At 42.3% G+C, this 13174-nt stretch overlaps 1 protein-coding gene across 1 annotated transcript; it reads right to left on the reverse strand.

The window, feature by feature from the left end:
* Positions 1-4618: 4618 nt before the first annotated feature.
* On the reverse strand, positions 4619-9601 carry LOC138753702 (prostaglandin E2 receptor EP2 subtype-like). Its single transcript, XM_069917027.1, has 2 exons — positions 8592-9601; positions 4619-7598 (listed from the first exon to the last, which is right to left on the reverse strand). The coding sequence occupies exons 1-2, from the start codon at positions 9372-9374 to the stop codon at positions 7347-7349; spliced, it is 1035 nt and encodes a 344-aa protein (XP_069773128.1). The 5' UTR covers positions 9375-9601; the 3' UTR covers positions 4619-7346.
* Positions 9602-13174: the final 3573 nt, after the last annotated feature.

Consider the following 13174-nt stretch of genomic DNA (forward strand, 5'->3'; position numbering starts at 1 on the left):
TTCCCCGCCTCTGATTGCCCGCCTCTGATTCCCCACCTCTGATTCCCCATCTCTGATTCCCCGCCTCTGATACCCCGCCTCTGAATCCCCGCCTCTGATTCCCCGCCTCTGATACCCCGCCTCTGAATCCCCGCCTCTGATTCCCCGCCACTGATTCCCCGCCTCTGATTCCCCGCCTCTGATTCCCAGCCTCTGATTCCCCGACTCTGATTCCCCACCTCTGATTCACTGCCTCCCTTTCCGCGCAACTTTCCCGGCCTACATTTCCCCACATATCATTCCCCGCCTATGATTCCACGCCTCTGATTCCCCGCCTCTGATTCCCGGCCTCTGATTCCCTGCCTCAGATTCCCTGCCTCAGATTCCCTTCATTAGATTCCCCGCCTCTGATTCCCTGCCTCTGATTCCCCGCCTATGTTTACCGGTGAATCAGAGACAGGGAATCAGAGGCGGGGAATCAGATGCGGGGAATCTGAGGTAGGGAATCCGAGGCGGGGAATCAGAGGCAGGGAATCAGATGAAGGGAATCTGAGGCAGGGAATCTGAGGCAGGGAATCAGAGGCAGGGAATCAGAGGCAGGGTATCAGAGGCAGCGAATCTGAGGCGGGGAACCTGAGGTGGGGAAACAGAGGCGGGTAAACATAGGCTGGGAATCAGAGGCAGGGAATCAGATGCAGGGAATCAGAGGCAGGGAATCAGAGGCAGAGAATCAGAGGCAGAGAATCAGAGGCAGAGAATCAGAGGCAGCTTTCCAGAGGCAGGAAATCAGAGGCGGGGAATCAGAGGCGGGGAATCAGAGGCGGGGAATCCGAGGTGGGAAATCAGATGCAGGGAATCAGACGTGGGGAATCAGAGGCGGGGAATCAGAGGCAGGAAATCAGAGGCAGGCAATCAGAGGCGGGGAATCAGAGGCGTGGAAAGAGATGTGGGGAAACAGGCGGTTAAATAGAGGCGGGTATACTTATGTGGAGAATCAGAGGCAGGGAATCAGATGAAGGGAATCTGATGCAGGGAATCAGAGGCGGGGAATCTGAGGCGGGGAATCAGAGGTGGGGAATCAGAGGTGGGGAATCAGAGGTGGGGAATCAGAGGCGGGGAATCAGAAGCGGGGAATCAGAAGCGGGGAATCAGATGCAGGGTATCAGAGGCGGGGAATCAGAGGTGGGGAATCAGAGTCAGGAAATCAGAGGCGGGCAATCAGAGGCGGGGAATTAGATGCGTGGAATCAGAGGTGAGGAAAGAGATGTGGGGAAACAGGTGGGTAACCTTGTTGGTTTTCGTGCAGTTGGATAATACCGGCACCACCTACGGCTCCTAGAACGCTTCCACCAGCGTTGTCTCCGCTCCATCCTCAACATCCATTGGAGCGCTCACACCCCTAACGTCGAGGTACTCGAGATGGCAGAGGTCGACAGCATCGAGTCCACGCTGCTGAAGATCCAGCTGCGCTGGATGGGTCACGTCTCCAGAATGGAGGACCAATGCCTTCCCAAGATCGTATTATATGGCGAGCTCTCCACTGGCCACCGTGACAGAGGTGCACCAAAGAAAAGGTACAAGGACTGCCTAAAGAAATCTCTTGGTGCCTGCCACATTGACCACCGCCAGTGGGCTGATAACGCCTCAAACCGTGCATCTTGGCGCCTCACAGTTTGGCGGGCAGCAGCCTCCTTTGAAGAAGACCGCAGAGCCCACCTCACTGACAAAAGGCAAAGGAGGAAAAACCCAACACCCAACCCCAACCAACCAATTTTCCCTTGCAACCGCTGCAATCGTGTCTGCCTGTCCCGCATCGGACTGGTCAGCCACAAACGAGCCTGCAGCTGACGTGGACTTTTTACCCCCTCCATAAATCTTCGTCCGCGAAGCCAAGCCAAAGAGAAAGATAAAAGATGATAGGACTAGCTCAGAATTTTATGTGTGCTGTAAAATCGATAATAAAACAATGAAAAGATTAACAAGTAACCATTCATTTTGTTTCCATAATATAGCTCATATCAATAAAACCATTCCCAAATTCAATTGCACAATGCAAATTTTACAATTTTGAAATTACTTTTTCATTCTGGAATAACGACCATTTCCATGTCACCTCACATCACTCCATAAATTCAACCTGATATTTCCAGTCCATTGTCACCTTGTAATTCTGACAATGGATGACATAATTCCTCAAATGCTTCATTCGGTGAAGCTGCAAGGAAACGTGGACCATTTGACCCTTAAAATGCTTGGCTTTGAGACAATATGATTTTAGTATGCAATTCCTGACTGCAAAGCAAATTATTTACCATTATTTCCTTCCTTTGTTTGAAGCTCCACATAATGAATAGCTCATTCCAAGGAGGAAATGAGCTAAAGGTGAGTATCATTCTTAATCAGCCTCCTCCCATTACGTCTTTGTAAGGTGCTTCCCATGCATTATCCCACTGCATATTATTTTTATTTTGTTTACACTCTCAATTGGTTTTCATTCTGTTTTTGATAAGATGCTGACCAAAAACTCCCTTCTACAACCGCACACATTCCTCAGCAAAGGTTACTGACTGCTTTTCTAGTTCTGATTATGTGTTAGCATAGCACTTAATTCCAGAGACTTGCATTTGAACCTGATCTTGTCTTTGTGAGGATTTACATATTCCTCTATGATCATGTTAATTTTTACTGGATGTTCCCATTTCCTCCCACACCCCAGATATACGCTTGATGGTTAATCAGCAGTATAGCATGCCCTTAGTGTAGCTGGGTGGAAAGTAATTCAAGATTGAGTTGATAGGCACACGAAAGAGAACAGGTTACTAGAAATAAATGAGGGAATAGGATGGATGGGATTGTTCTGAGTAGGGCTTAAAAACATAGGTAGAATGGCCTCAGAGCAAATATTTCTATTCCTAAAATACAGAACATTAATTAAAATAACAAAATAAAATTGGAATAAATTAACACATGTATCAAAAATTTAGAGGTTGAGGATTTTATTTCAAACAGAATCATGAAATTGGCCTGAGGTTATTAATTATATTTATTCATCTTAAAACACTAAAACAAATTAGCATGTAGTCTTTGGTGAGGATTCAGCTTAATCTTGCATTTTAAATTTTATTCACAGCACGGCAAAGCTGATTCCAGCCATTTAAATCCATGATGCCAAATTACATCCAAATTAATCTACAACAGTAGTTCTCAACCTTTTTCTTTCCATTCACATACCACTTTAAGTAATCCCTATGCCATCAGTGCTCTGTGATTAGTAAGGGATTGTTTAAGGTGGGATGTGAGTGGGAAGGGAAGGTTGAAAATTACTGCTCTACACCCAATTGTTACTGAAATATTTGGTTTGAGGAAAAACTGTCATTGGCCCATTTCCTTTGGAGTCATGAAACTGTGCATGTAACAAGTCAATTAAGTACAATTGCATAGGGATTACTTAAGAGTGGTATGTGAATGGAAAGAAAAAGGTTGAGAAGCACAGATCTACAGCCCCATAGGTTTTGGATGGGAGGAAACTGGAGCACCCGAGGAAAACCAATATAGACACGGGGAGAATGTATCAACTCCTTACAGTCAGAGCTGGATTCGAACCCTGGGGCTCTGGTGCGCACTACACTATCTGAAGAATTTAATTGTCATCTAAATATTTTTAAAATAAATTTAATTCAATTGGCAAACTGATGTATTTATTCCTGTCAAAACGTCAATTTCTATGTACAATCCTGTTTTAGTTGTTTTGAAAAATTTAAACTGAACCCTAAGAAGCACCCATGCTATGATAATTTGTTATGGTACATCATATCAACTTATCCTGAGTAAAAAGAACAGTTTATCTATCAAACTTTCTCTGGTTTTTATGGTATGGAGGACTGTGATCTCTCACCAATCCCATCCTATAGCTATCTCATTAAAATACAAAAAAAAACAGTAAAAGGCCATTCAACCCTTGATGGCTGCTCCACATTCCAATAAAATCAATTCTGTGAGATCTAATGAGGTGACAATCGTCTTTCCTGATGGAAGTTCTGATTTTGTATAGCACCTGGCAATCAATTTTTTTTTTGTTTCTCGATATATATTCATTTTGTTTGGGAGCCTGCCTGCATTTTGCTCTTACCTTGAAGGGCTCAAGCCTGAAACATTGGTTATTGTATCTTTATCTTTGCTATATAAAGTACACTGTTTGACCTGCTGAGTTTCTCCAGTATTGTGTTTTTACTTCAATCATGGTGTCTGCAGACTTTAGTGTTTTACTACTAAGAATTCCAAACATTCTGCTGGGTTAAGAAATTTCTTATCTCTATCATATATACCTGATTCTTTATTTTGAGACTGTAACCCCGAGTTCAAGATTCCCAGACAATGAAAATGTCATCCTTGAACCCAATTTATCAAGCTCATGCAAACGGTTTCAATCAGATTATCTCTTGATTTCCTAAAACATGAGAGGACAGGTCTAGACTTCTCTCCTTACAGAAAAATATCCACACCCAAGGATCAATATTTCTGAGGCCTTGGTATGCTTTGGAAAAAAAAGAGATGAAACCCAATGTCCTGTATGTTTATTAGAAAAGTTGTTTACAGCTCAATAATTATAAAAAAACCCAAAAATGGAAATACAAAAATGTTCTTTGCATGGTTTTAACCACATTTATTGAAGGATTACTTTGGTAGAACAATATTATTCATATCTTGTCTGTACAACAGATGAACCTCTGACATGATACGCTATGAATATAATCTCCAGTAATTTTAATTACTGCATAGCTTCATATTTAAAACATAGGAGATGCAGCATGAAATAGATAATTTCATCAGGCTGACATCAAATTGTAGAAAAAGTATCTCATAATAAATTAAACTTTCTGTTTTTCAATTATTGTAAAAAACTAAACAGTAAATATTTTTAAAGTCCTCATTTTCTATTTGTACCTTGTTATACTGCAAACTAAGTTCCAAGATAGATTTGCAAAATTAATTTTACAAAGAAACATGTCAGACTTTCGTACAATGTAATTTTTTTTCATTTAAAAGTATCTGTCAATTTTTTGATCAAACATACAGAAAGATTTTAATGACACAATACAAGGATATTATGTTAAAAACGAATGTACCTTGAGTGGAAGTTTTCATTTAAAAAAAGCACTTAAATGATCTGACGGCTCTATTTGATCACTTGGTCTCCATTTCAGTTTTTTGAGTTTCTGTACCAGTACATGCAGAAAAGCTTTCATCAATTAATAATGAACCAAGTTTCTTATCACTCTGTCTCCCATACTTGAACACATCATTTAAACTTGAATTAATACTCCAAACAAGAGTAAAGTAAAAACACAACAAAGTAGGGATACAATGAAATGTCTGAATATCAAGATTAAAACCTCTTTTAAAACTTAAATATTGAGTGCCCAGTTACAAAAAAAATAAATTTTATTATTATGAACTATGTAACACAAATTATTAATAAAATTAAAATTATGAAAATTAGGGTATGACCATATAATGTAATCTGAATGTAAATTTCAATCAATGTTTCTACATAATATTTCATGGAAATAACTTTATTAACTGCTTCAAGATTAATTCAATACATCTGAAATACAGTAAAAATCCTGGTATTCGACACCTATTCGGATTGGTAGATGCCGGATAAGTGAATTTTCTATTTGCTTAGGACTGCGTGTTGCTTGAAAGGAGAACTAACGGCTAGAAGTGCCAATTTTAAACTTCCATATTTTTTTACCCATTTATTTTTTGCGATTTTTTTGCTGGCTGCTTGAATTCCAGATAACAGGGATTTCACTGTAATTTGAACATTTTCTGAGAAATCCAATAAGATGACAAATGTGAGGTAATCTCATGTGATTAAATCATTCTTTTATCATTCTTTTATCTATTTTGAGAAATACATCTACTAGCCAATAAAAAAAAACTGAGCCAAAAGGTCATGATGGAAAGGTCAAAGATGTGAGGGGTGATATTTTAAAATTTATTTTTGAATGTTGCCAGATTGATAGAAGTGCAAATTAAGTACAAGATTAATTCCAGTGAGCAAGGGTAAAGCAACTAAGTAATTGGCCTCAGATGATGAAGTAGAAGTCATGGACAACAAAAATGGTCTGCAGTGACTAAACAGATCCAGAAAAATAAGAATTCAGGCAAGATTCTGTCAGTGGAGGACTTCACTGGAAGCTCTGAAGACAATATAATCAATCTGCCAAACAAAACTATTGCGACCTGATAAGACCACATGCCTTGAATGTCGGGGTCAGTGATGATTAGGTGAGAACCATAGAGAGATAAAGCACATAAATGGGCCTTTAGCTCACTGCCAATCACCAAGCACCCATTTTATTCACCCTGTCATCTACACACTAGGGCAATTTACAATGACTGATCAACCAATGAACTTTTTTAGGAAGGAAACTGGGGCACCTGGAGAAAACCCATGTGGTCACCGAAAAAACATGCAAACTCCACACAAACAGTAGTTTGTGCTCACTATTGAAAACATGTTGCTGGAACTAAGAGGCATTAACTGTATAGCTGTGCCACTGTACCTAAAAACTATGGCTATCCAAGAAACTGGAATGCAGACCTTTTTTTGAATTAGCTGGTTTCAAAATGGTTTTCACTTTCAAAATCTGGCACATTTGAATCTGATCTAATAAAAGAAGCCCTGCATTTAAATAGTGTTTTTCACAAATCTCAGAACAACTAAAAATAATTTATTACAAGATCTCTTGAGTAATAATTGTGGTAAAACTGTCAAATTCTGCTCGACAACATTGCACAAAAAGGAATGAAATATAAATTATCCACTTTAATATCATAAATATAAATCTTGTACAAGCCACAGGAATACTCTGATACCCTGGGGGGTGGTGGGGTTATGGTTTATTTTGAAAGACAAAGCTTCTAATCATTGCTATGTTTCGACAGAGTGAAAATATTCCCTCAAAAGTACTGAGTGAAATTTGCTTCATTGGTACAGTACCACAGTTCATTTTATTGTCATCTAAAAAACTAATTTACCCTAATTTGCACTATAAAACCAATACTGACCTTATGTAAATAAATCATATACTGTATATTGCCCTAACGTGGTCATTTTGTCAATGTAATTTAACAAAATAAGATTTTAATACAGAGAACAAATGGTCAACAGGACAAAATCCTCCGTGGAAGCTCCTTACCTGTTCCTTGTTGCAAATTCTCCTCTTACTCGATATAAATATGGGAAAGCAAATTGTTCTGCCAAATCCCAGTATGTGCTATTAAGTGCATTTTTCCTTCAAAAGGACAGAATGATGGTTTACTAAATTTTGAAAATCATCTTCAGTGCAATGAAAATATCAGGAATGCCTGTGGCAAATTGACTCAGGCATGAATATTTCACGCTGTTTCAAAGTAGCAGGATGTGGTTCTTGTCTTTTAGAAGTATATTTACAGCACAATATCCTGGACAATATCCTTTTAAACACAGATGAATTGAGAATAATAAAAACCCAGGGATCAATTATTGAATTAAAAGATAAGCAACGGAGAGCCAGGAGATCATTTTTGAAGTGCTTCACATGGTAAAATGCCCCGATGTATGCACGAACCTGAGGAGAAATACAAGAAATAACTGTTTGAGGCTTATAAATATTACAATTCTATTTCACATTTGAATTTTGACTTAAAAATCAGATTTAACAGAATCCTTTTAATTAAAAGATTACTAAAATACGGTGTGTTAATTTAATACCACCCTCGAGTGCAGCTGGCACCATTTACTTTCATTTATGCGGATAATAGAAAAATCATCAATAGCCACGATGTATTTCTTTATTCATACATTAGTCAGGAGACTGGAGTTAAAAAAAAACCTGCTGGTATTTCCCAGGTCCAGCAGCAGGATCTGTGGAGGTTGAAGGAATCTTAATTTTTTGAGTCAAGACCTCCCATCAGGCAAGGTCATCCTAACTGATGATAGAATTGAGAATGTGTCCTATTTTTTGCACTTCTCAATTGGTTAATTACCAATTTATAAAAGGTTTATTCAAGCAACTTTAGGTTGGCAAGATTTTTCTTCAGAAAAGCAGTCGAGTTTGTTTGGTCTGATGGTTCCTGGAGTTGTTTTATGGGGACACGACCATCACAAGGATTGTATAAAATGTCAATGATGAGTTTTAACATTCCTACAATGCAAGTTTCCTTCCCAATTGTTACATCTCTTTTCTTTATTCTTCCATTTGTAGTAGGCAGCTTTTCCCAGTCCCGACCTCTCAGATCTTCACAAAGAGTGGGCGACATTCCAACGATGGATAAAGGTTTGCCATGGCACATGTTCATGGAAAGCCTCATCAGGATCACTGCACGGAATACATTTTTCGACAGTTCGGGCATTCCTCGCGATTCTTTTATTTATTTAGATCAAGCTTTCCTCATACAAGAAAGTGACGGGACTTATTTTCCTGACCCCCCCCCCCCCACCCCTCCTTCTTGGGTCCACAGTAAGTGTGCAAAACCTGGCAGTGGCATCTCCATACTCCTGACGGTAAAGTTGCGCGGCGGGTTTTAAAAGCGCCGCCACGAAACTCCGCATTCGCACTCACCGTGAGGGGCACCGAACAGATGACAAACGTGGTGGTCATGATGGCCAGGAGAACGAGGTGCTCCACTTCCTCGGACTGGCTGAGGCCATGCCTCCTGGCTCGGCGGGCACTCGGGTGCCTGCGGCTCTTCTGCCTTCGGTACATTCGGCAGAGGTGGACGATCACGGAGACGTTGCACAGGAGCACCGAGACGATCAGCAGCTTCATCAGGAGGGCGTAGGACAGGGAATAGACGCGGTGCTTCATCTCCAGCCGCCAAACTCCCATCTTGATGAAGCACCAGGTGCCCGGGCAATATTGCGCGTGGAGGCCAATCCCCAGGTGCGGGAGGGAGCAGAAGAGGAGGCAGAAGATGTAAATCGCTGGGATGGCGATCAGCCCGCAGCGATTGCTGGTGTGGCGCTGGTAGAAGTAGGGGCAGCTGAGGGAGAGGCAGCGCTCCACCGCCATGGCAAACAGGATGAACATGGAGGTGAGCCCGAAGAAAGCCATGGCGAAGGCGCAGTAGCTGCACAAGTTGAGCGCCAGCAGCGCGCGGCCCCGGGCGTAGGCGGTCAGCACCATCGGGCTGATGATCAGCGTTCCCACCAGGTCGGTGACGATCAGACCGCTCACCAGGATGTGGAAGAGCGACATCTTGCTCCTGGGGTTGCGTCGGTGCAGCCCGAGCACCACCAGCGCCAGCACGTTGCCCAGCACCCCGGTCACGAACATCGTGGCGCTGGCGAACGGTCCGGCACCTTCCGTGATGACGGTGATGTTCTCACAAGATTCATTGGTCATGGCGAGGCGCGACCCTGCCTCGGGCAGCTGGAGTGGCAACGGGCCTGAGCTGCGGACCCGCCAGTCACGAATATCCCGCCAATTTCCCTGATCTCCCCTCCCCCCTCCGCCCACGCGCAGGGGGATTCGAATCACAGGCAGACCGAACCGTCGCCGCGCGAGCAACCCCGGGCGGAAAGCCCGCTGACGTCAAGACCCCTGCCACAGCCCACTCCCGGCGTCAGACGGCTGGCCTCCCCCGCAAACAGCTCGAGCCAACCGCTGCCACCAATCGCGTTTGAAGGTCCCGCCAGCACCCCCCCCTCATCCTCCAGCAACGACCCCCGGGCCCCATTCCTCCTGGACCTCGGCGTTTCCCGGCCCTGCCAGTGCCCGCACCCTGGCCCCCATTCCTCCTGGGCCTCGCCATCGACCCTCAGCAATCGCGCCGTCGCTCTGTGCCAGGCGCATCCACCTTGATTGGCCCCCATTGCCCGTGGACGCTCTCCAGCCGGCCTTTGGGCCCAGAGTTTCTGTCCTGCGATTCAGATAAAGGTTGTGAGTCGTAACGGGCTCCCGAAGAAACTTAAGGCATTTGGAACCAAATAGCTTGTTTTCAACTCCACAGTGCGAGTAAATAAATGTCTTGGTTTTCTCGTTCAGTCACTGGATGCGAGTGTAGGTGCCAAAGGGCCCACGGAATATTGTGCTTTCCTGCCAGAGGGATTGAATTTTAAGATCAGGGCGGTTCTTTCGCACCTGGACCACTATTTTCAATTCTGACCTACTTGAGAAAGGATATCCTAGCTCTGGATGTTCATTTGGTTGATTGTGGAAACGAGAGGATTACTTTATAAGGAGAGATTGATTTGCCTTGGACTATGACCAAGTTTAGAGGGAGGAGGAGAAATACAGAAAAAAAACCCAGAATCAAAATAGGAATGTGAAGGTTGAAGCAGGGAGGTGGTTTCTAATGGCAGGTTTTAATAGAACACTGGGGCATTGCCTCAAGATTCTGAGTAGATTTAAGACAGATGAGGAGGAACTGCTTCTCCCAGAGAGGGGGTGAAACTGGAATCCTCTGCCCAATGAAGCAATAGAGGCTTCCTCATGAAATGTATATTAGAGAAGAATAGTGTTGTGAGAATGAGAAAAACTTGGTGGCTGCTTTCCAAGCTTTACTCAGTTGTTCAGTTACAGTCGGCCGGATTTACATAGCGAGAGAAGCAACTGCTACAGGCCCCACATTTTCAAGGGCCTCCACGTTTATGTACGAAGAATTACGAGAAATATTTTTGTTTTCATCATTATGCAGTGGCTATGAGATACCACACTGAAAGTACGTGTAAATAAAGGTGATAATTGGCTAAAATCGCTATCCTTAAATTTAATCGGGGTTATTAACACAGACTATCCCCGGCAACTCACCGCAATGGCTCAATGAGGGAGCAGTGGCCATCTTGGTTACCCATAATCTCCCACGCAGCTGGAACCGCTCTGCCAGTGTCAGTGCCAGGGAAATGCAGAGTGGTTCCAGCTGCGTGGGGGGGAATATGGGTAAGGAAGGTGGCCATTGATCCCGCGTACCACCAGTTGTTGCCATCGTAAGTTTTGTTTTAACAAAATTTAAGTAAGTTTTGGGAGGGGAGGGGGGAGCAATATCAGTGTAAGTGTAGCGGCTGCTAAAAGCAACGCTACTGAAATGAAGTATGTCCAGACAACACAAGGGTGAACCAGTAACTGACTTTATTTGAATCTCTTGAGCTGCTTTTAGGGGATGGCCCACTTCCTGTCTGGACCACGCTTGTCTATGGGAGTGACATCAGCACGTTGTGGAGTCACTGTCTGCCCAGCAACATGCAACCAGGAAGTGGTGACCTCTCCCACCTCCAGTATTGGTACCACCAGATTTCTTTTTTTCTTGTTCCACAATAGGAGATTTGGTGATTGCATGGGCTCTGAGAAGGTGCCAAGTCATGAATAGACACAGTAGACTCCTTGTCTATCTGGGTACCTGATGTTTGCATATGTTGGGATTACTGTCAAGGAGTTCAACTTGATCTACAAGTGGTTCATTCTTGTTACTCCTCACAAACCTTCTTAGTAGTGATATTATCAAGGTAAGGGAAGGCACCTTGAGAGTCAGATTAATATTCAAATCACATTACTGAACTCTGAGAATTTGAATTCAATTAAATAAACTAAAGCTGGGGTTTAAGGCTAATAATGAAAACAGTGATTAGATTTTAACAGAATTTATGTGATGCCTTTTAAAAAGAGAATTGGATGATGTTGAGACAGAGAGAATGCAGATGCTGGAATGTGGGGTAAGAAAAAAATCACCCTGCTGGAGGAACAAAGCTTAACTTAATCCGTGGGAGAAAAGAATAGTTGGTGTTTTGGGTTGGAACCCTTCATCAAGACTGAGACTCTAGGGGCATGGCAAAGGATTTAGACAGACATAGTTTGATCTAGCTCTCCTTGAAGAGTATTAAAAAGATGGTTAAAATTAAGATTTTTTTTCATGGAAAATGGACAAAACAAGTACTAAGAAATCAAGGCAGCCGAGAACAAAAATCAAGGAAGTTTCTACTCAGCCAAAAACATCGAGCAAAAGCCCGAAAGGGAGTGGCATAAGAGTGGCCTCGGGACTGGCAGACCCTGCCAGAGCTGGGGAGTAGGGACAAGAACTAAATATCCTGTAAAAAATGGAAAACTTAAGCAATCGATTTGTAGGCTTCGAAAATGTAATAAGAGACATGACTGAAAGGATGATTAAAATTGAAGAAATCATTGAAGACTTAATTGAAAGAATGAACCAAGCAGAAGTAGACATGGTTAAAAAAAACAAAAGATAAGCTAAAAAGCTTTGGAAAAAGATGTGAAGAAATGGGCATCAGATAGACAAGATCTGCTGGACCACATGGAGAATTTTAGCAGATGAAATAATGTTCGAATTATTAGACTGAAAGAAGGAATCGAGGGAAACATGGATCCCATGAGTGTTGGGAGAAGTTCAGCGACCGTGACCACTCCTGGTAAAAATTTTGAGCTACTGGGAGCGGGAGACAGCATATGAATACTTTAAGCAAAATAATGGTCTGCCCGAGATTGACCATGAAAAAGTGCTATTTTTTTTTCAAGATTTTAGTCCTACTTTGATTAAGCATAGGAAGGAGTTTGACGATGTAAAAAGACAATTGTGTTCCAAAAACTTGAAATACTCGATGATATACCCCACAGCTCAGAGGATCGAAGTAGCAGAAGGTCTTTTCAAGACTAAGAACTAGGTGGAAGACTTCCTGTGTAGTTTATGAAAAGACTAAGATTGCCAAAGAAGAAGACAATGAAGAATGTTTACAATGAGACTAAGTAAAAGTTGTATTTTTTTAAACTATCTTGTACTTATTGAAATGTTCATGGAGAGTTCAGAAAAGAGTGAAAACTTGGGAAAAGTAGGAGCACAGTGGAGACTCCAGTCTAAGGCGGGGGGGACGGGGGACGGGGGGAATGGTGCCTAGAGAGGAGAGTCTATAAAAGAGGGCACTAAAGAGAGAGGTTCTACTTCCTCGAAAGATTCCATGGACTTTCTCGTGGGCTTTCAGGATTTCCTGTTTGTGTCACTATTAGGGCAGGGATATTTTAGGTGTTTTTTAAAGGGGAAAGATCACTAATATTTGAACAATCAAAAAGGTTATATTCTTAAACAATATTTGCTTAAAAAATCAATATGGATGAGAACGCTAAATTTTATTAGTCTTAATGTTAATGGGATAAATGGGCCAATGAAGAAAAAAACGAGTCTTAGCACACCTAAAAAA

Source organism: Narcine bancroftii, chromosome 2, assembly GCF_036971445.1.
Source record: "Narcine bancroftii isolate sNarBan1 chromosome 2, sNarBan1.hap1, whole genome shotgun sequence".
In the NCBI taxonomy this organism is placed as follows: domain Eukaryota; kingdom Metazoa; phylum Chordata; class Chondrichthyes; order Torpediniformes; family Narcinidae; genus Narcine; species Narcine bancroftii.

Bases quoted from the DNA above. Each gene is read 5' to 3' on its own strand.
- LOC138753702 (XM_069917027.1), bottom strand. From the start codon at position 9,374: ATGACCAATGAATCTTGTGAGAACATCACCGTCATCACGGAAGGTGCC. The intron at 7,599-8,591 runs GTGAGTGCGAAT...ATTTCTCCTCAG, and splicing joins TCTGTTCGGTGCCCCTCACG to GTTCGTGCATACATCGGGGC.